Raw genomic sequence first — 22,505 nt, forward strand, 5'->3', positions numbered from 1 at the left:
ACAGTAAGTCTTTGCTGTCGTCCAGCATTCTGTTTTTGTTTACTTTGTAGCCAGTTCAGTTTTAGTTTCGTTCTGCGTAGCCTTCCCTAAGCTTCAGTGCCTTTTCTCAGCGGCACTCACCTTTTGTTTATTTTTGGTTTAAGCATTAGACACCTATTTTACCTGCACGCTGCCTCCCGCTGTTTCCGACATCTACAAAGCAATTAGCTACCGGGTGCCACCTACTGATATGGAAGAGTATTACATGGTTACTCTGCCGAGCTCTAGACAGCACCGACACTCAACAACAACACATCATTTGCAGACTATAATTACTGGTTTGCAAACAATATTTTTAACCCAAATAGGTTAAAGGCACAGTGGTTGAAAACACTGACCTAGATGACCGTAATAACTCCTATAACTCTCAAAAGTGCAGATTTCAACCATTGAAATACTTTTTATAGTTCAAGTCTTGCGGTCATTTGAAAACAGCACTGCACATCATAATGGAAAATACACTTTTGATGTTAAAGGTTTAAAAAAAATGATGTAGAACGTCCGAGGGCCGATTGAAAATCTTTAACGGGCCGCATGTGGCCCGCGGACCGTATTTTGCCCAGGTCTGCTATAAAAGGTGTATCCTGTGCTAAAACAAGCTTTTTATTTGCTCAAAAGATGAAAGCATCAAGCAGCGCAGTGCAAATAAAGTTTAGAACGTCCAAGGATTACCAGAACAAAGTATTTCTCTCCACAAAGGTGTTCAGGGGTGGGCCGGACCTCATTTTATCCCTAACGAAGGTTTGAACACTAAGCCTGGCAGAGAGATTGTGACAGAGGATAAGAGTCCTAATCCTTACCATGTGCACTACTAATACTCACACTTCTTCATCAACAATCTCATTTGTCCTGCAACACTAATTGACCATCTCTATTTTAAAATAATGATAATATTCTAAGTTTAAAAGTAACCAGGCTGTTTGTATTGTCTGTCACAAGTCAATAGGACTTCATGGTTGATCCAGAATTGATGTCAGCCATGTGACTGAATATAGTACGCCATGTCACATGTGACTGAATATACAGGGTTCGTACGGGTGCTTAAAAACCTTGACAATGCCTGTATTTTAATGTTGTGTTTTCAAGGTTTGAAAAATGCTTGAATTCTGGGTGGAGTGCGTGTAAATGCTTGGAAATGTTCATCATATTTCTCGGCAGTCTGACTCAATAGGCTGATTATAAAATGGAAACAAATTAAAGAAGTTTCCTTAAAAATATAAGCTACACGCTCGATCTGTTGGCTTTGCACGAGCCCTTACATTAGGTTGTTGTCATGCCAGAGGCTCTGTGTCGCCCCCAAGAGGACAGTGGTGTATCGGTCTATCATGCCGGGAGGTTGTCGTTTTAATGAACATGATGTATGCGTGAATTATGATACAAACAAACAAGTAAACAATAATAATGAATGTTATTTCTTGTAAGGAATGATGTATACATGAATGATGATGATACAAAGAAACAAGTAAACAACGTTTGCAAACACCAATGACATTGAATAGTCTACAGAAACACTGCTTCATTTTCTATGCCCCATTCAGTTAATGATAACTGCTGGTTCAATGTTAGGCTTAGGTTTTAGCAGATTTTCCTTATTTGGTGTGGTTATACATAGTCCGCAGTTGTGAGGCCGGTTGGATGTACTGCCAAATTCTCTGAAACGCCTTATGGTAGAGAAATGAACATTCAATTCACGGACATCTGTAGTATTGTGCTGTGTGATAAAACTGTACATTTCGGTGTGGCCTTTTATCGTGGGGCAGCCTAAGACACAACAGTGCAATAATCATGCTGTTTAATCATCTTCTTGATATGCCACACCTGTGAGGTGGGATGGATTATCTCGGCAAAGAAGGAACGCTCACACGTTTGAGAGGAATAGGTATTTTGTGTACATAGTGAACAATTTAGATCTTTGAGTTCAACTCATGAAAAATTGGAGCGAAAAAAAAGGGTTGCGTTTATATTTTTGTTCATAAACAAAAGACAAAATACCTATTCCTCTCAAACATTGAAAGTGCTTGAGTCGCCACACGTTTGACCCCTTTTCTTGACGAAAACATCTACTGGCATAATATCGCTAAAATAATATTTGCAGATACATTTTTTACGGACTCTAAAATAGAGAAAAGAGCAGCTGTAAGCTGAGGTCCTCCAATGCCACACCGGGAGACATGTGGGTGATCAAGTTAGTAGATGCATGTCTCTAGAATGTTTAACCGGTGGAAGCCAGCGGTTTTTCGTAAAACTATATTTATAATAAACATAGCATTTGTAAAACAACAACTTTCTCTCTAGCACTCATCGAGGGCTGAGACTCCCTTTTCTTCTCCCTTATCTCCCCTGCTTGCTTCGTTGTTTTGTCTCAACTGTCTTGTTGCTCTCTAAAATATAAACAATGGATTTGATTGATTGGCCTCTCAACAAACTTGACAAGATCTCGGGTTTGGGGGAACCTGCCGGTCTTGACGGAGCGTTTGTTGCTGGACACACCACGGACTCTTGGGAGAAGAGGAGTGTGCCTGGCAACCCTTTCAGTGGAGGACGTGAAGATATCTACCTAAGGTATTTGGAATGATGACAACAGGACTTCTGCTGATTGGAGTAAGCGTTGCTCTGGTTTGTCGACAAATCGGAAGATGCTGGCAGCCGTTCAAAGCTGTCACAAATGATTAGAGGATGCGGACAGAATTGTGGACACGCTTCTGATTTTGGGCAACATCGGACTGTCTGCCCTGCAGGATGAATTTGAGGACCAGAAATAGACAATTAAGAGTGAAAGGGATTTTTTAAATTTTTGCTGGCAAACACAAACATTCTAATTTGGATGGTTTCCCTGGCTTTGAGACTCTCCCGGAGGACAGTGCAGTGAAGACACAACAAACGAATTTCCTGTCTCTCATGAAACCCTCATGTCGCGGAACAGAAACACTCTGCAGGCTCTGCATCCACACATACCCCCCATCCCATGCTTCACCACACGTGGTATGACGGACGAAGCAGCGTCCGTAGTGGCTGGCAGCTACGGGGTCGTTGCAAGTCTCCAGTTGTATGTTGTAATCCATCAGGAGCCCAGTCTGAGATCGACTTTTTTTGTTTACTCATCCTACCCCAGCGTCGACCTTTTTCCTACCGTTTATGGGGCGCCGTAGTGGCGACCCATCAGCATTCCTGCTCTGTTCCCTGTACACTGTTTGTTTATCCAATCTTGAACGGGTTTGTGCTGAACACAACATTTCCATCTATCCAGGAAACTAGTATTTGTTGTTGTTTTTTTTGTCAGATGCAACATCGTTTTGAAAGAAATTAAATGAAATAAGCCCTGCGATGAGGTGGCGAGTTGTCCAGGGTGTACCCTGCCTTCCGCCCGAACTCAGCTGAGATAGGCATGGAAATACTTAAGGCTGGTGTACCAAAGCAGTTTCTAGTTTCCACTTTCCCCTAGAGGGGGGTCTGGGGGGGGGGGGTCTGCGGTCCTCTCCAAGGTTTCTCATAGTCATTCACATCGACGTGGGTTGAGTTTTTCCTTGCCCTTATGTGGGCTCTGAACCGAGGATGTCGTTGTGGCTTGTGCAGCCCTTTGAGACACTTGTGATTCAGGGTTATATAAATAAACATTGATTGATTAATAGGCTCCAACACCCCCCGCCACCCCGAAAGGGACAAGCGGTAGAAAATGGATGGATAAATGAAATAAGTGAATGGATGCGTCTGCCAATATTTAGGGTAATTTATCCAAGATCAAATACTTATCAAAATAAAGTTAAAGTACCAATGATTGATGAAATTAATTATTATTAACAGTGAGCAGCAGCGGTGGCCGCGCCCGGGAATCATTTTTGGTGATTTAACCCCCAATTCCAACCCTTGATGCTGAGTGCCAAGCAGCCTCTATTTATTTGGGAGGTCCCTGTTACATCACTGAAGCTGTCGCTGAGGGAAGGGGGTAATCTCGACAACTCCAGTTAGACACAATATATGATTATACAAGAAATGCAAATGTGTTGACGCTGGTGATATCGCCTCGTCTCTGCTCTGTCTGCGTCACGGCGGTGTTCGGCCTTGGCAGTCAGCAGGCCGTTCCTGGACACAGACACTGATACCAGACTGGCTTGCAATCTTTTGGATTGCCAGCTTTGCACAGACAAAGAAAAATACCACTTCAGCACAATTAATAATAACTATAGCAACGGCCCTTAAGCATAAGAGTTGTGTGATAATATATACATAATTATTCTAACACGCACACACTGGGTGTGGGGAAATTTGTCCTCTGCATTTGACCCATCACCCTTGATCACCTCCTGGGAGGTGAGGGGAGCAGTGAGCAGCAGCGGTGGCCACGCCCGGGAATCATTTTTGGTGATTTAACCCCCAATTCCAACCCTTGATGCTGAATGCCAAGCAGGGAGGTGACGGTTCCCATTTTTAATAATCTTTGGTATGACTCGGCCGAGGTTTGAACTCACGATTTACCAATCTCAGGGCGGACACTCTAACCCAGGGGTGTCAAACTCATTTTAGATGGGGGGCCACATGGAGAAAAATCTACTCCCAAGTGGGCCGGAACGGTAAAATCCCGGCCCGATAACTTAAATATAAAGACAACTTCAGTGAACAATGGGAGACCGGGCTTTCTGCTCCGCTGCTCCCAGTCTGTGGAACGCTCTCCCTGACCACCTGAGGGCACCACAGACTGTGGATGCTTTTAAAAAAGGCTTAAAACCCTTCTTTTTTTTTTTTTTTAGATATATGCATACTATTTTTAGCTATTTGGCTGTTCTAGTTTTTATTTTTTTTATTATCTTTTTATTTTTCTAATTTATTTATTTATTTTATTTTATTTTTTTAATACACTGTAGCACTTTGAGGTTGTTTACTCAATGTAAAGTGCTTTTTACAAATAAAATCTATTATTATTATTATTATAAAAAAAATAATATAAAAATCAAATTACAGGATGTTATTTATGTAGTTTGCTTACATCGTGTGTGTTTTTTTTACATATGTAGCATAATCTAGAAAGACACAAATAATTGCTATTGTGACATCTAGTGGACACAATTAAAACAGCAGTTTCTTTCATTCAAAAATTTCGGCTCATTTTTATACTTAGTAAACTCATCCCACGGGCCGGATAAAACCTGTTCACGGGCCTGATCCGGCCCACGGGCCTTACGTTTGACACCCCTGCTCTAACCACAAGGCCACTGAGCCTTGGACTTTAAGACACAATGAATGGGATCATGCAAAATATGTTTTCATGGAGGATAGATAGTGCTGCTTCACTTACAAATACAGAAAGTATCTTATTAAAGGAAACATTTTGGTCCCATTTTTCATATCTTAATATCATTATCATTTTTTTGAAAGTGAATTTCTCCCTTCTTTTTTGATTATTTTAACGTGCAACCTTTATTATTAGAGCATATGAATTCTGTTGAAAAAAAAATACATTCTAAGGGATCTATACCTTAGAACGTGAAGGTCATGTATATTGTAATAATACTTTTTTTAACTGGTGCATATTGTTTCTTTGCTCACAGCCTTCAAGACCAAGATCAAGGAGGTCAAGCGAGAGAACATGGACCGCAAGGTGACATTTCAGAAGAGGAAGAAGATGTTGAAGGCGGGAAGCTTGAAGAAGAAGGACATGAAAAAGCTGGTGATGTACTTGAAGAACGGCGCTGACTGCCCGTGCCAGCAGCTGGACAACCTGGGGAACCAGTATCTCATCATGGGCCGTAAGGTGGACAAACAGTTCCTGCTCACGGGCATCCACAAGTGGGACAAGACCAGCAAAGAGTTCAAAAAGGCCATCAAGAAACTGAAGAGCCACAAGTGCCCTGCTTTCGAGAATGTCTTCAAATAAGACGACCTCCCGTTCTTTGGTCTCGTCTCCTCTTGCATATGAACTTGCACAAACGCCCAAACTTTACTTTTTTATTGTCTTGTTTATAGCGATACAGTACATCTTTGTGTTCACAGGTATCATTTTAACTGTCCTTGATTGATGACATATTGAAGAGTTAAGTTTCCTTTTTTTTACCAGCTTTTAAACTGGGGAACTGCACTTGTTTTGGAATGTTGCCAATAGTTCATAATACTTATAAGAGACAAGAAGACTAAATTATTTTATTTTTTTTCGCTTTCTGTCAGGTTCAAACACTGATGACATCTATTAATCAGACAAGAAGCAAGGAACCATGCAGAGACAGAGTTCAATTTAGCTAATGAGGAGAACGCATGGAGCTGCACACTTAGTCACAGCTCCCGCGTCCCTCTATTTATTCAGGAGTTCCACAGTCAACATCACCGAGGCCGCCTCTAAAAGGAGTGGTCACATATATCATGCAAAGCAGGTGCAGGACGCACAATACGTGACGGAATGTGCTGGGGGCCTTGTGATTTCGCCTTGTCTCCGCTTCGTCTGCGTGCTGTCGTCTTATCTTCTTTGAGGTCCTCGAAGTCCTTGGCTGTTAGCGGGCTAAAACAAAGATAATATCTGCGGCTGAGGCCACCCCTCAGACAAGAAGTTTCATCCCTGCACAGATACAAAAGTCAAACCTGAGCACAATAGCTAATAACTATAGCAACGGACTTTAAGCATACTAAAGTTGTGTGATAATATATATACATGATTATTCTAACACGTTCTAACATAAAAATCGGCCCGTTTTAGGTGGGTAGCAATGCAGCTAATGGGAACAATCATTTCTACCTCTAAATCACTAAAAAAAAAAATTAAAATACCGTCAACAATATTTCATTTACATTACGTAACCTGTATAATAACCAATCTGTAGCAACATTGTTATTGTAAGAGCAAACACAGAGGAACTATTTTTCTAGCGTAGTAACACATTTAGAGTTAAAGTACCAGTGATTGTCACACTGCCAGGTTCAAACACTGATGACATATTTGAAACAGACGAGAAGCAAGGAATCACGCAGGGACAGGGTTCAATTTTGCTCAATTGAGGAGACGCGTTTTTTGGGGCTGTATTCTAGTTACAGATCCAAACTACGTTCTAAAGTCTAGCCCACGTGCTTCCTCTATTTATTTGGGAGGTCCCTGTTACATCACTGAAGCTGTCGCTGAGGGAAGGGGGTAATCTCGACAGCTCCGGTTAGACACAATATATGATTATACAAGAAATGCAAAGGTGTTGACGCTGGTGATATCGCCTTGTCTCTGCTCTGTCTGCGTCACGGCGGTGTTCGGCCTTGCCAGTCAGCAGGCCGTTCCTGGACACAAACACTGATTCCAGACTGGCTTGCAATCTTTTGGATTGCCAGCTTTGCACAGACAAAGAAAAATACCACTTCAGCACAATTGATAATAACTATAGCAACGGCCCTTAAGCATAAGAGTTGTGTGATAATATATACATAATTATTCTAACACACACACACACGCTAGGTGTGGGGAAATTTGTCCTCTGCATTTGACCCATCCCCTTGCTCACCGCCTGGGAGGTGAGGGGAGCAGTGAGCAGCAACGGCGTCCACGCCCGGGAATCATTTTTTGGTGATTTAACCCCCAATTCCAACCCTTGATGCTGAGTGCCAAGCAGGGAGGTAATGGGTCCAATTTTTATAGTCTTTGGTATGACTCGGCCGGGGTTTGAACTCACAATCTACCGATCTCAGGGCACTAGGCCACATCATGCTCCGGTATTAGCTGTAAAAGCTAACTACAGCAAGAGATAAGATAGCTTCTTCAACAACACGAAACACGTTTGAGTTTATAATGCACACCACTGCGATGGGACACCATTCTGTACTGACCGAAAAACAGGAACAATCATATTACAGTATTTGTAAAGTATTATTTCAGGTTTTGTTTGTACACAGCTAGCTACACAGTAGTGTACGGTGCATGTGTTATGATCAATAGTATGGTGACTCACTCGGTGGACAGTTGTTCGTTTGGTCAAGCTGGCCGGGGACGTTTCCACTTGATTTGGGTAAGCACTCCAATAATTCGGCTCAAAATACCTTGGCTCAAAACTCCCAGATTAGCGGCGTGACCATGTTGCACCGACCTCACTCTCTGGGTTTCCGTCTGCTCCAACGTCTCACCTTCTTTCTTGTGCTCGCTTTTATAGGCAGCAGTTCGTCCTCAGTATATTCAGCTTCAAAAAGATAAGTTTGTGAATCCTCATTTGTCCAAAAATAGTCGTCTTTGTTGTCTATTACTAAATCTGGCATGACTACAACACACGCGTGTTTGTTTGTAGGAAGTAGAAACGCAGTGGATGGCGGAGGTCGGATGCACCCGAGAAGGAAGTCAGGCTACAAATTAAAATGACCAAAATACAGTAAATATTGTACATGTTACATATTGTTATGAACGTGTCTGTTACTACATTATATATATAATTGAGTGTGTAAATAAAACGTTGGTGGAGGGTTTTGAACTTGTTTTAGGGCAGGGGTGTCCAAACTTTTTCCACTGAGGGCCGCACACGTAAAAATTAAAGCATTTGGGGGCCATTTTGATATTTTTCCTTTTTAAACTATAACAAAATATATGGATTTTTAAAATGTATTTTACCTTTAGGGGTCCCAGGGACCATAAAGGGTCTCAGTCATTAAAATGTTAAAAATAAGTCAAATAATTTTTAATTTTTTTAAATTTAACGCTTACAGTAAATCTCTATATCAACTTCAAGTTGATATAAAGTAATTAAAAAAAAAAAAAGTTTTATGGCTTTTATGGCAAAAACAACTTGGTTTTTTATAGTAAAACTGAAATATGCAGTATTTAGTAATTAGAGCCCTAAAAGATCAATAATGCATTGATTTTAATTCTTTAATATTTTTGAGTAATCACAGTGAAAAGATAAATAAAATACCACTAAATATATTTGGGATCCAAAAGGTGCCCCGCTCATAAAGTGATACGTTTTTATTAGGTTTTTCCATTTACTTTCAACACTTAAGTTAGGAGATCAACTTCAGATATATCTGTCCATTTTACGTTTGAACTGTTATTTTGTTCGTTTTATGCTCTTTTGTCAAATAAAACGTTGATGTTTTTATATGGCAACTACACAATATATGCAATATTTACCACATCAAACATTTTAAAGTGAAATATTTGAAGTCATTGGAGCCTTGAAAATAATTCATTATAACATGGATTTTTTTGGCATTATTATTTTTTTTGGAGCAATGGCAAAAAAAGAAAAATAAAGAAAGACGAAAGAAAAAAAACAGCCTGCATGGCAGCTTTTGTGTCAACATTGCAACTTTTTCTCGTTAGTTTTCACCACATTAATTTTTATTTTTGCAATAGCATCTCCAGAATGAGTGGCGGGCCGGTAAACAATTAGCTGGGGCCGCACTTTGGACACCCCTGTTTTAGGGGCTTTGAAGGCTACAACTGTGACTCCCTTTAGCCGCATCTTGAAGGCAATGTTTTATCATAAAAAAAAACATTACCTGTGTTCTTGTCTCTCCTGATTGTGAACGATCGTCAAAATTCCCCATAAAGTGCAGTTCCCCTTTAAAGTATGTATCCCAATGTGCACCACATCCATCTAGTAAATGCTTTCTCACACTTACTGTACATGTCTGCTCATTTTTGCTTGTAGGTATCGGAAATTATAGCTATAAAAACCGATATTATGCTGCAGCCATTGTAGAAGCGTACTCCTATTGTTATTGGCATAAAGTACATTTAAGAACAAATAGAGCAATTAGTGTTACAAAAGAATAAATGCTTAAAACAAGAATAATGTCAGTGTTATATGGGAGTAGAATTCAGAACCATGCCAGATGTTTCCGAACAATATATTTGTGATTCTTGGGCAAGCTAAAGAGCGGTATTTACCAACATGTACTCATGCATTCTGTCCAAATATTGTCCTTTTTCTTTCACCGTGTACTTGCAGTAATCGGTGAAATGAACACAAGGTAATTGTCGTTTTTAAAATGCAAAATGTTGAATGTTTTGCCTGGTGTTGCTGATCTGTTTGTCATGACTGGAATGCATATGTGGACATACACATTTTACATAAATATGGAAAACTCAACTCTGTTTCATTTGACTTTTTTAATAATACAGTGTTTTCTTGGGCAGGACACTTCACCCTTGCCCCCGGTGCCGCTCACACCGGTGAATGAATGATAGGTGGTGGTCGGAGGGGCCGAAGGCGCAAATTGGCAGCCACGCTTCCGTCAGTCCAGTAGCTGTGGCTACGAAAGTAGCTTACCACCACCAGGTGTGAATGAATGATGGGTTTTTAACATGTAAAGCGACTTTGGGTACTTAGAAAAGTGCTATATAAATCCCAGGTATTGTTATTATTATTATTTTCCTTCTTTAAGAAAGGTCTTAGTTACATGAAATTTGGGAATAATAATTGATCATACATTTTTTTGCAAACCGCATATTGAATATATAAAGGGAAAAATATCCAAATCCATTGCTATTCTTTATAAAGTAAAACATGTTGAATAAGAAATGTCTGCTTATGTTTTATTATTCTTTTATTTTTCCATATTTAACATATTGTGTTGAAGTTTGGGGAAATGTTTATAAAACAAACGTAGACCCAATAATTAAACTTAAAAAAAGGGTCATTAGAATAATACACAAAGCGTGCTACTATGAACATACCAATCCATTATTTATAAGTTCTAAAGTGTTAAAATGTTCAGATATTGTGTTTTTAAAAACAATGGAAATTATGTTTCGAGTAAAGAACAACAGCCTTCCAGCTTGTATTCTTAGGTTATTTCAATTAAGAGGAGAAAACTATAATTTACGGGGGATATTGGTTTTTGAAATAGGTAAAGTAAGAACGAATATAAAATACAAATGTATTTCAGTTTTAGGAGTTAAATGGTGGAACAAGCTCAGTGATGAGCTGAAGACATGTACTTCTTTGTTAAGGTTTAAGAAAACATTGACAGGTGAAATAATTGAAAATTATAAAATATAGCAACGATTACTTTCATCCCATTGAATTTTTTTTCCTTCTTTTTAACGTTGATGTTCCAGGTAATCTTATTTCCAGTGAAGGTATAGGATAGGCAAATATAAGCCTTGGCTTCAGCCTATTCCTTTGTTGGTCATGCTTTTTCTTTTTTTTCCCTTTTGTGTGTAAATGTGTATGATTGTTAAATATGTATAATTTGTACTCTTAAACTGGTCACACAAAATGGTTAATGGTTGATGGTTGATTTTATGACCGAAATAAACTTATTTCATTCAAATTATCATTTCATATTAGAAATATTGCAACAGAACATGTTTCTTAGGTAACACTTTAGTATGGGGAACATATTCTAAGTAACAACGACTTAATTTAGAGTTATTTGGTTAGGGTTAGGGGGTTAGGGTTAGAGCAGTGGTTCTTAACCTGGGTTCGATCAAACCCTAAGGGTTCGGTGAGTCGGCCTCAGGGGTTCGGCGGAGGTCAAGACACACCCGACTCATCGTGTAAATACAAACTTTTCCCTATCTGCGTATTACGGATACGGCAACAGCAGAAGTGTAATTTGTTGTGAGTTTATGCACTGTGTTGGTTTTGTTCTTTGAACAAGGTGATGTTCATGCACGGTTCATTTTGTGCACCAGTAAAAAAACATGGTAACACTTTAGTATGGGCAACATATTCACCATTAAGTAGTTGCTTATTAACATGCAAATTAGTAACATATTGGCTCTTAACTAGTCATTATTAAGTACTTATTAATGCCTTATTCGGCATGGCCTTATTATAACCCTCTAACCCTCTGACCCTGACCTTAACCCTATAACCCCAACCCTAACCCCAACCCTAACCAAATAACTCTAAATTAAGTCATTGTTACTTAGAATATGTTCCCCTAGTGTCCAAAAAACTCCAAATTAATCTTTGTTACTTAAAATATGTTCCCCATACTAAAGTGTTACCAAAAACATAATAACTTTGTCTTGAATTTGAAAAAAAAAGGAGGATTCGGTGAATGCGCATATGAAACTGGTGGTGTTCGGTACCTCCAACAAGGTTAAGAACCACGGGGTTAGAGGGTTAGGGTTAGGGTTAGGAATGCGTTAATAAGTACTTAATAATGACTAATTAAGAGCCAAATGTTACTAATTTGCATGTTAATTAGCAAATAATTAATGGTGAATATGTTCCCCATACTAAGTAACAACGACTTAATTAAGAGTTATTTGGACACTAGGGGAACATATTCTAAGTAACAATGACTTAATTTAGAGTTATTTGGTTAGGGTTAGGGGGATAGGGTTAGAGGGTTAGAGTTAGGGTTAGGAATGCATTAATAAGTACTTAATAATGACTAATTAAGAGCCAGTATGTTACTAATTTGCATGTTAATTAGCAAATAATTAATGGTGAATATGTTCCCCATACTAAAGTGTTACCGACTTAATTAAGAGTTAGTTGGACACTAGTGGAACATATTCTAAGTAACAACAACTTAATTAAGAGTTATTTGGACACTAGGGGAACATATTCTAAGGAACAATGACTTAATTAAGAGTTATTTGGGCACTAGGGGAACATATTCTAAGTAACAATGACTTCATTTAGAGTTATTTGGTTAGGGTTAGGGGGATAGGGTTAGAGGGTTAGAGTTAGGGTTAGGAATGCATTAATAAGTACTTAATAATGACTAATTAAGAGCCAATATGTTACTAATTTTCATGTTAATTAGCAATTAATTAATGGTGAATATAATCCCCATACTAAAGTGTTACCGACTTAATTAAGAGTTATTTGGACACTAGGGGAACATATTCTAAGGAACAATGACTTAATTAAGAGTTATTTGGGCACTAGGGGAACATATTCTAAGTAACAATGACTTCATTTAGAGTTATTTGGTTAGGGTTAGGGGGATAGGGTTAGAGGGTTAGAGTTAGGGTTAGGAATGCATTAATAAGTACTTAATAATGACTAATTAAGAGCCAATATGTTACTAATTTGCATGTTAATTAGCAAATAATTAATGGTGAATATGTTCCCCATACTAAAGTGTTACCGACTTAATTAAGAGTTAGTTGGACACTAGGGGAACATATTCTAAGTAACAACGACTTAATTAAGAGTTATTTGGACACTAGGGGAACATATTCTAAGTAACAACGACTTAATTAAGAGTTATTTGGACACTAGGGGAACATATTCTAAGTAACAACGACTTAATTAAGAGTTATTTGGACACTAGGGGAACATATTCTAAGTAACAATGACTTAATTTAGAGTTGTTTGGTTAGGGTTAGGGGGTTAGAGTTAGGGTTAGGAATGCGTTAATAAGTACTTAATAATGACTAATTAAGAGCCAATATGTTACTAATTTTCATGTTAATTAGCAAATAATTAATGGTGAATATGTTCCCCATACTAAAGTGTTACCGACTTAATTAAGAGTTAGTTGGACACTAGGGGAACATATTCTAAGTAGGGTTAGGGTTAGGGTTAGAGGGTTAGAGTTAGGGTTAGGAATGCATTAATAAGTACTCAATAATGACTAATTAAGAGCCAATATGTTACTAATTTGCATGTTAATTAGCAAATAATTAATGGTGAATATGTTCCCCATACTAAAGTGTTATCGTTTCTTATTTCTGAGAATGTATTTTAAAACATGGCTGGCTCATTGAAACTTATTTCTGTTTTTTTTTGTGATCACATCCTGCTTTTTTAATAACGGTGCTGTATAATCATCGTTGGGTATGCACTTTGGTTCGGGTTATTTTTTTGCACAGTAAGAGGAACAAATCACCCAAAAAAGACATGGTGTTAGGATGGGAAGGCATGGCTGCCATGGTAGTGTTCCCTCCAATGCAGAAAGACGAGCAGGAGCAGCGTGCAGGTGGGATCCGGTCTTTAATTATTAAAGGCAGGACAATAAGTACAAACACTCGGACGCTAAACAAGCGTGGAGCAACAACCCAACATCCACTGTAATGATACCAACTACAAGCACGTATCTAGCCAATACTATTATGATTACGTCGATATTTTTTGGCATCACATCTTCTTTTGTTTAAAAAATATATATATTATGTTTATAAACTCAGGAAATATGTCCCTGGACACATGAGGACTTTGAGTATGACCAATATATGATCCTGTGACTACTTGGGATCGGATTGATACCCACAATTATCATCCAAAACTAATGTAAAGTATCAAACAACAGAAGAAAAAGTGTTTATTACATGTTAACAAAAGTGTAAATAGAACATGATAAAAGAGAAAGTAAGCAGATATTAACAGTAAATGAACAAGTAGATTAATAATTAGTTTTCTACCATTTGTCCGTAATAATGTTGACAAAATAATAGAATGATAAATGACACAATATGTTACTGCATACGTCAGCAGACTAATTAGGAGCCTTTGATTACTTACTTATTAATAAAAGACAAGTTGTCTTGTATGTTCACTATTTTATTTAAGGACTTAACTGCAATAAGAAACATATTGCAGTTTTTTGTTAAAATAAAGCCAATATTGCCATTTTTTGTGGTCCCTTTTATTTAGAAAAGTACTCATAATAACAGCTTTTATTGACATGTACTATCCTGTCCTTCGATTAATTCCATTTTCTATCATGTGTTTTAACTATCCACAGAGTGACAGCCCACTCCAGGGGATTGTCTCTGAGTGGCATTGGCATGAGCATATTATGATTCATTGGTGCAATAAAGACAACTTTATGCAGTGGGGGAATTTCCACCTGAGTGAAACACTGCTCAAACTCCTTTTATTTTCCTGGCAGAGTATCTGAAGGCAAATCAATCATTTCAAGGATAACTCATTTCAAGCAACTATCATCACAAAATCCATCCATCCATCCATTTTCTATGCAACATATTTTCTGAAGACAGCAATACGATCAGGCATGGAAATATTTGGAATAAAGAGTGAGCAGGCATGCTTTGTTCGGACAAAAAAAAAGGTGTATACCAACAGACTGCGGTGGAATTACAAACCCTGTTTCCATATGAGTTGAGAAATTGTGTTAGATGTAAATATAAACGGAATACAATGATTTGCAAATTATTTTCAACCCATATTCAGTTGAATATGCTACAAAGACAACATATTTGATGTTCAAACTCATAAACATTTATTTTTTTTGCAAATAATCATTAACTTTAGAATTTGATGCCAGCAACACGTGACAAAGAAGTTGGGAAAGGTGGCAATAAATACTGATAAACTTGAGGGATGCTCATCAAACACTTATTTGGAACATCCCACAGGTGTGCAGGCTAATTGGGAACAGGTGGGTGCCATGATTGGGTATAAAAGTAGATTCCATGAAATGCTCAGTCATTCACAAACAAGGATGGGGCGAGGGTCACCACTTTGTCAACAAATGCGTGAGCAAATTGTTGAACAGTTTAAGAAAAACCTTTCTCAACCAGCTATTGCAAGGAATTTAGGGATTTCACCATCTACGGTCCGTAATATCATCAAAGGGTTCAGAGAATCTGGAGAAATCCCTGCACGTAAGCAGCTAAGCCCGTGACCTTCGATCCCTCAGGCTGTACTGCATCAACAAGCGACATCAGTGTGTAAAGGATATCACCACATGGGCTCAGGAACACTTCAGAAACCCACTTTCAGTAACTACAGTTGGTCGCTACATCTGTAAGTGCAAGTTAAAACTCTTCTATGCAAGGCGAAAACTGTTTATCAACAACACCCAGAAACGCCGTCGGCTTCGCTGGGCCTGAGCTCATCTAAGATGGACTGATACGAAGTGGAAAAGTGTTCTGTGGTCTGACGAGTCCACATTTCAAATTGCTTTTGGAAACTGTGGACGTCGTGTCCTCCGGAACAAAGAGGAAAAGAACCATCCGGATTGTTATAGGCGCAAAGTGTAAAAGCCAGCATGTGTGATGGTATGGGGGTGTATTAGTGCCCAAGACATGGGTAACTTACACATCTGCGAAGGCGCCATTAATGCTGAAAGGTACATACAGGTTTTGGAGCAACATATGTTGCCATCCAAGCAACGTTACCATGGACGCCCCTGCTTATTTCAGCAAGACAATGCCAAGCCACGTGTTACATCAACGTGGCTTCATAGTAAAAGAGTGCGGGTACTAGACTGGCCTGCCTGTAGTCCAGACCTGTCTCCCATTGAAAATGTGTGGCGCATTATGAAGCCTAAAATACCACAACGGAGACCCCCGGACTGTTGAACAACTTAAGCTGTACATCAAGCAAGAATGGGAAAGAATTCCACCTGAGAAGCTTCAAAAATGTGTCTCCTCAGTTCCCAAACGTTTACTGAGTGTTGTTAAAAGGAAAGGCCATGTAACACAGTGGCGAACATGCCCTTTCCCAACTACTTTGGCACGTGTTGCAGCCATGAAATTCTAAGTTAATTATTATTTGCAAAAATAAAGTTTATGAGTTTGAACATCAAATATGTTGTCTTTGTAGTGCATTCAACTGAATATGGGTTGAAAAGGATTTGCAAATAATTGTATTCCGTTTATATTTACATCTAACACAATTTCCCAACTCATATGGAAACAGGGTTTGTAGAAGCAACAATCCATTCATTGTCAAAGTGCAGCGTCGACGTGTTTGAGTGTCTAATTGTCTTCATGCAACACACCATGCACACAAACACATTTGGAGCTAACATATTTTTTTTTAAATATGCAACTTTATCTGCATTATTTGTCCTTAAGCATCTGTCATGTTTCCTTCTTCTTCAGTTAGAAAGGTGTAGGAGTGTAGAGGTGGAGGTGTGGGCGCGGCTTGGTTGAATAGTGACATCCTGTAAATAGTCATCCTGAAGCGACTGTCAGAAAGCGGCTTGAAGATGATCTGTAAAACATCATCTATGCAACATTTTGACCAAAGAACCACCATTACATGTTATGTAGACCACAAGGAAGTGTTTTACATTTAGAAAAAAGTATATATCATGACCTCTTTAATGTGCCTTTCAATCTGGTGCATTTCGTATGAAAATAGACCTGAATAGACCCGCTCATCGGCAGTGCGCCTTTTAATCCTGTGCGCCCTATGGTCCAGAAAATATAGTATTTCGACAAGACCAAGGAGATCATAGTCGACTTCAGGAGGCACCAGTCCAGCCATGCTCCACTCTTCATCAACGGCACAGCAGTGGAGATCGTAAGCAGCACCAAGTTCCTGGGGGTGCAGATAACTGACAATATGACCTGGTCCCTACACACCGGAGCTCTTGTGAAAAGAGCTCAGCAGCGCATGCACTTTTTGCGTCGGATGAAAAGAGCACCGCTCCCTCCCCACATTCTCACCACATTCTACAGAGGCACTATAGAGAGCCTGCTGACCAACAGCATCTCTGTCTGGACTGGAGCCAGCAGTGCCTCAGATTGGAAGTCTCTCCAGAGATTGGTGAGGACGGCGGAAAAGATCATCAGGGCTCCTCTTCCTCCTATCCAGGAGATCGCAAAAAGCCGCTGCCTGACCAGGGCTCATAAAATCTGCAGAGACTCCTCCCACCCCCACCAAGGACGGTTTTCACTGCTGGACTCTAGAAAGAGGTTCCGTAGCCTCCGTTGCAGAATCTCCAGGTTCTGTAACAGCTTCTTCCCTCAGGCCGTAAGACTCTTGAACGCATCATAATAATCCCCTCAACTCCCCCCAAAAATGTATTAACTCGCTTGAATTTAAAGACAATATAACATACATCCATAAATGTGGATGCATATGCAAAAGTGTCCCTATTGTTTTGCCCTAATGTCAACGAATCGTGACTCATCTGAGTAAACCAATCAATTTGACCGTCTCTTACGCTTTGAATATTATTTTTCAGCACACAAGAATATATTGTGGGAGGATGTTTTAACATGGGTAACGTAAGGCTGATTACGACGTGCCACTGTCAGACACAAAGTTTTGCTTATGTCTGGACGAATCCCACTGTTGGCATCGAGACCCGCCACTTCGGGTCCTGGCAAAGGTAATGATCTTTCCGCACGTTCACATGCAAAACTTTGTCACAACTTTTATTTCCTCTATTTAGTCAAGTGTAATGTCTTTTAGGCACTGAGTGAATTATCCTTTTTTAAAGGGTAAAAAGTTGCAAATTGAATTTCTCTTTTGTTCAATTAAAGATTTTATTCCTTAGTAATATCTTGTGTCGCTTTAAATAACTTTGGAAGATTTGTATTTTATCTTGAAAATGAGAGTCGAGAACGCGAAATGGACATTCACAGTGACTTTTATCTCCACGACAATACATCGGTGAAGCTCTTTAGCTACTGAGCTAACGTGATAGCATCGGGCTTAACTGCATATAGAAACAAAACAAATAAGTCCCTGACTGGAAGGATAGACAGAAGATCAACAATACTACCAAACAGTGGACATGTAAATACACGGTTAATGCTGTCCAGCCTGGCGAAGCTTAGCAATGCTGTTGCTAACGACGCCATTGAAGCTAACTTAGCTACGGAACCTCGACAGAGCTATGCTAAAAACATTAGCTCTGCACCTACGCCATCTCTCATCTGCTCATCACGACCCGTGCTCTCCTGCGTTCCAGCGATCGACGGTACAACGAAGGACTTCACCCGATCACCGATGCGGAGACGGAGGAAGTCAAGGTGAGGTCGTTCGGCTAGCGCGGTTGCTATCCTCAAAGTCATCCTGGTTGTGTTGCTGTAGTCTGCCGCTAATACACCGATCGCACCTACAGCTTTCTTCTTTGCAGTCTTCATTGTTAATCAAACAAATTGCAAAAGATTCACCAACACAGATGTCCAGAATACTGTGGAATTTTGGGATGAAAACAGAGCTTTTTTGTATTGGATTCAATGGGTCCGAATACTTCCGTATCAACCGTTGACGTCACACGCATACGTCATCATATCTAGACGTTTTCAACCGGAAGTGTGCCGGGAAATTTAAAATTGCACTTTATAAGTTAACCCGGCCGTATTGGCATGTGTTGCAATGTTAAGATTTCATCATTGATATATAAACTATCGGACTGCGTGGTCGGTAGTAGTGGCTTTCAGTAGGCCTTTAAAGAAAAAATGCCCTATGCTTGGGTTGTTTTCGGCTGTACACATTTTTAAAATCGCGAAAAGTATAAACATTTCTTCAGATTTCCTCGGGAGGTAATCGAAAAGGGCGGAAGAGAGCAAAATTTTAGGGAACAACGTAGAGAAAAGCATGTAGCACACACTCCAGGCCAAGGGAGTCAAAGAATGCATGAGTCTGCAGTGATCACATTATTATTTATTAATTATCTAGTTAATTAATTATGGCTAAAGTTGTGAATCTGCACTTTAATGTTATTGACAATTTAGTTCAGAAACAAAATCATTATTAATGTAGTTTATTTATTTTAGCACAACATAACTGGATGTGAATCCATTTTTTGTTAATTATTTGTGAGTGCCTTCTTATGCAGTATATGTGGTTTTCTAATCAGCCTGACCTAAGCCTAAGGTTATGAGAGTAGGATGTTTGTTCTTTCATCATGAGAAATATTTGTGAGATCAGAGTTCGCTAATATTGTGAAAATTGCCCAAATCACCATCTTTGTTATAGTTCATCATAAATGAGTTTTGGCTTTGAGTTGAAGAATTGTCAAGTATGGACTGAGGGTTTTCCCTCAACTTTCCACAACGTTAAAAGCATACAATTATCCAAAAACGTGTTTGTGAAATGAAGAATTAGAATTCAGGGGTAATAAAGGGCACTCGCCCATGTCATACCTTAGAAATGAATGCAATAAAGGTGATGAATTGATTTTGAATGGGTGTGTCTAGTTTGGGACTAAACCTCAATGTGAGGAGTGCTCTACACAAATTATTTCAAATCCTATTATTAGTCTCCTATGTATGAACGTGGTACATGAATGACTTGTCTGCCCAAAATAAAAGCAAAATACTTCAAAGCTCATGAAAAAAAATCACCTGAGGCTTGTTGGCTCTGGTCTGATGAGACCATCAGGTCTCAACATGACTTTTTTTTACTGTGGTTTGTTCAAAACATGTCCAACTATATTTGTGTTTGCACTGATAAAAACCCTAAATCATATGCTTCTAAAAAAGTTGTAGTTTAGTGTATTCCCATCCTCTTTGTTTATACGGATGGATTTTTGTCTCTTTGTTTAATATCTACAGCAGACACTGTATAGCACTTATTGCAATGGAAGACATGGCAAACACAAGCTGGACCACGACTCTACTGGCCAGGTTTACTTTGGAGTACTTTTAGTTAACATATGTACATTTTTTAATAGATTGATGAAGCAATTGTTTCACCATCAGACAAGAAATCAATCAGTCAATCAAAGTTTAAATATATAACCCTAAATCACGAGTGTCTCAAAGGGCTGCACAAGCCACAACGACACATCTTCGGCTCAGATCCCACATCAGGGCAAGGAAAAACTCAACCCAATGGGCTACAATGAGAAACCTTGGAGGGGATCTAGTTAATAGTGTGAGAGTCCAGTCCATAGTGGGGCCAGCAGGAGTGGATCTAGTTAATTGTGTGAGAGTCCAGTCCATAGTGGATCTAGTTAATAGTGTGAGAGTCCAGTCCATAGTGGGGCCAGCAGGAGTGGATCTAGTTAATTGTGTGAGAGTCCAGTCCATAGTGGATCTAGTTAATAGTGTGAGAGTCCAGTCCATAGTGGGGCCAGCAGGAGTGGATCTAGTTAATTGTGTGAGAGTCCAGTCCATAGTGGATCTAGTTAATAGTGTGAGAGTCCAGTCCATAGTGGGACCAGCAGGATTGGATCTAGTTCATAGTGTGAGAGTCCAGTCCATAGTGGGGCAAGCAGGAGTGGATCTAGTTAATAGTGTGAGAGTCCAGTCCATAGTGGATCTAGTTAATAGTGTGAGAGTCCAGTCCATAGTGGGGCCAGCAGGAATGGATCTAGTTAATAATGTGAAAGTCCAGTCCATAGTGGATCTAGTTCATAGTGTGAGAGTCCAGTCCATAGTGGGGCCAGCACGAGTGGATCTAGTTAATAGTGTGAGAGTCCAGTCCATAGTGGATCTAGTTAATAGTGTGAGAGTCCAGTCCATACTGGGGCCAGCAGGAGTGGATCTAGTTAATAATGTGAGAGTCAAGTCCATAGTGGGGCCAGCAGGAGTGGATCTAGTTAATAGTGTGAGAGTCCAGTCCATAGTGGGGACAGCAGTAGTGGATCTAGTTAATAGTGTGAAGGTCCAGTCCATAGTGGATCTAGTTAATAGTGTGAGAGTCCAGTCCATAGTGGGGCCAGCAGGAGTGGATCTAGTTAAGAGTATTAGAGTCCAGTCCACAGTGGATCTAGTTAATAGTGTGAGAGTCCAGTCCATAGTGGGACCAGCAGGAGTGGATTCAGTGATTAGTGTGAGAGTCCAGTCCATACTGGGGCCAGCAGGAGTGGATCTAGTTAATAATGTGAGAGTCAAGTCCATAGTGGGGCCAGCAGGAGTGGATCTAGTTAATAATGTGAGAGTCAAGTCCATAGTGGGGCCAGCAGGAGTGGATCTAGTTAATAGTGTGAAGGTCCAGTCCATAGTGGATCTAGTTAATAGTGTGAGAATCCAGTCCATAGTGGGGTCAGCAGGAGTGGATCTAGTTAATAGTGTGAGAGTCCAGTCCATAGTGGATCTAGTTAATAGTTTGAGAGTCCAGTCCATAGTGGATCTGGTTAATAGTGTGAGAGTCCAGTCCATAGTGGGGCCAGCAGGAGTGGATCGAGTTAATAGTGTGAGAGTCCAGTCCATAGTCGGGCCAGCAGGAGTGGATCTAGTTAATAGTGTGAGAGTCCAGTCCATAGTGTGGCCAGCAGGAAATCATCTTGAGTGGAGTCAAGTCAGCAGTGCAGAGACGTCATCAACTGATGCACAGATGAGTGATCCACCCCGGCTCCCGACTTTGAACAGCTAGCGCCTCATCTGTGGTCACCCAATAACCTCTCCACGCAGGTGAGGGGGGCAGAGCAGAAAAGAGACGGCAGATCAACTGGTAATGCTGCCACAGAGATCCAGGTTAACAAGGAAGTTATGTCTCATGCTTTGACTCAGCATACTTCATAATGACAGCTATAAATATAGTAATAGCCAGTAAAACTGTCAGCTCTCTGCAAGTTCCTGGGCCAAACTCTGACACATCTATCCAAATACAACAGGCTTACACACGTGACTTCATACCAGTTGGTAAGTCCCACATTCCAACAAAAAACACGGCTCTTCAATGGCCTCACCTCAGCCATTTAGCCAACAAGTTACCATCCCTTCATTGAAGTGGGTCTTTTCATTTCCTACAACTGCCCCTTAGCTTTGGCTCCCCTAGAGGTCATCGTGGAAAGCGAAAATGAACTCAACGGACTGTGCCGGGCTGATGCATAGTAGGGTCAGCCAAAGTCGTGTGCATGGTGCTGCAGTAAAAGACTTACCTGCGCATGCTGTTACAGATGTGTTGAAGTCCTTGGGGTTAGACTTTAATAAAAGGGACTACTGTTAC

At 39.9% G+C, this 22,505-nt stretch overlaps 1 protein-coding gene across 1 annotated transcript in view; it reads left to right on the top strand.

Moving 5' to 3' along the window:
- LOC133652595 (secreted frizzled-related protein 1-like) overlaps positions 1–10,073 on the top strand; it is a 51,315-nt gene extending 41,242 nt beyond the window's left edge. Inside the window, exon 3 of the mRNA XM_062051529.1 lies at positions 5,583–10,073. Within this exon, the coding sequence (XP_061907513.1) occupies positions 5,583–5,908 (326 nt within the window). The 3' untranslated portion in view covers positions 5,909–10,073. The remainder of the gene's footprint in view (positions 1–5,582) is intronic.
- Positions 10,074–22,505: the final 12,432 nt, after the last annotated feature.

Source organism: Entelurus aequoreus, linkage group LG06 (assembly GCF_033978785.1).
Source record: "Entelurus aequoreus isolate RoL-2023_Sb linkage group LG06, RoL_Eaeq_v1.1, whole genome shotgun sequence".
NCBI classification, from domain to species: domain Eukaryota; kingdom Metazoa; phylum Chordata; class Actinopteri; order Syngnathiformes; family Syngnathidae; genus Entelurus; species Entelurus aequoreus.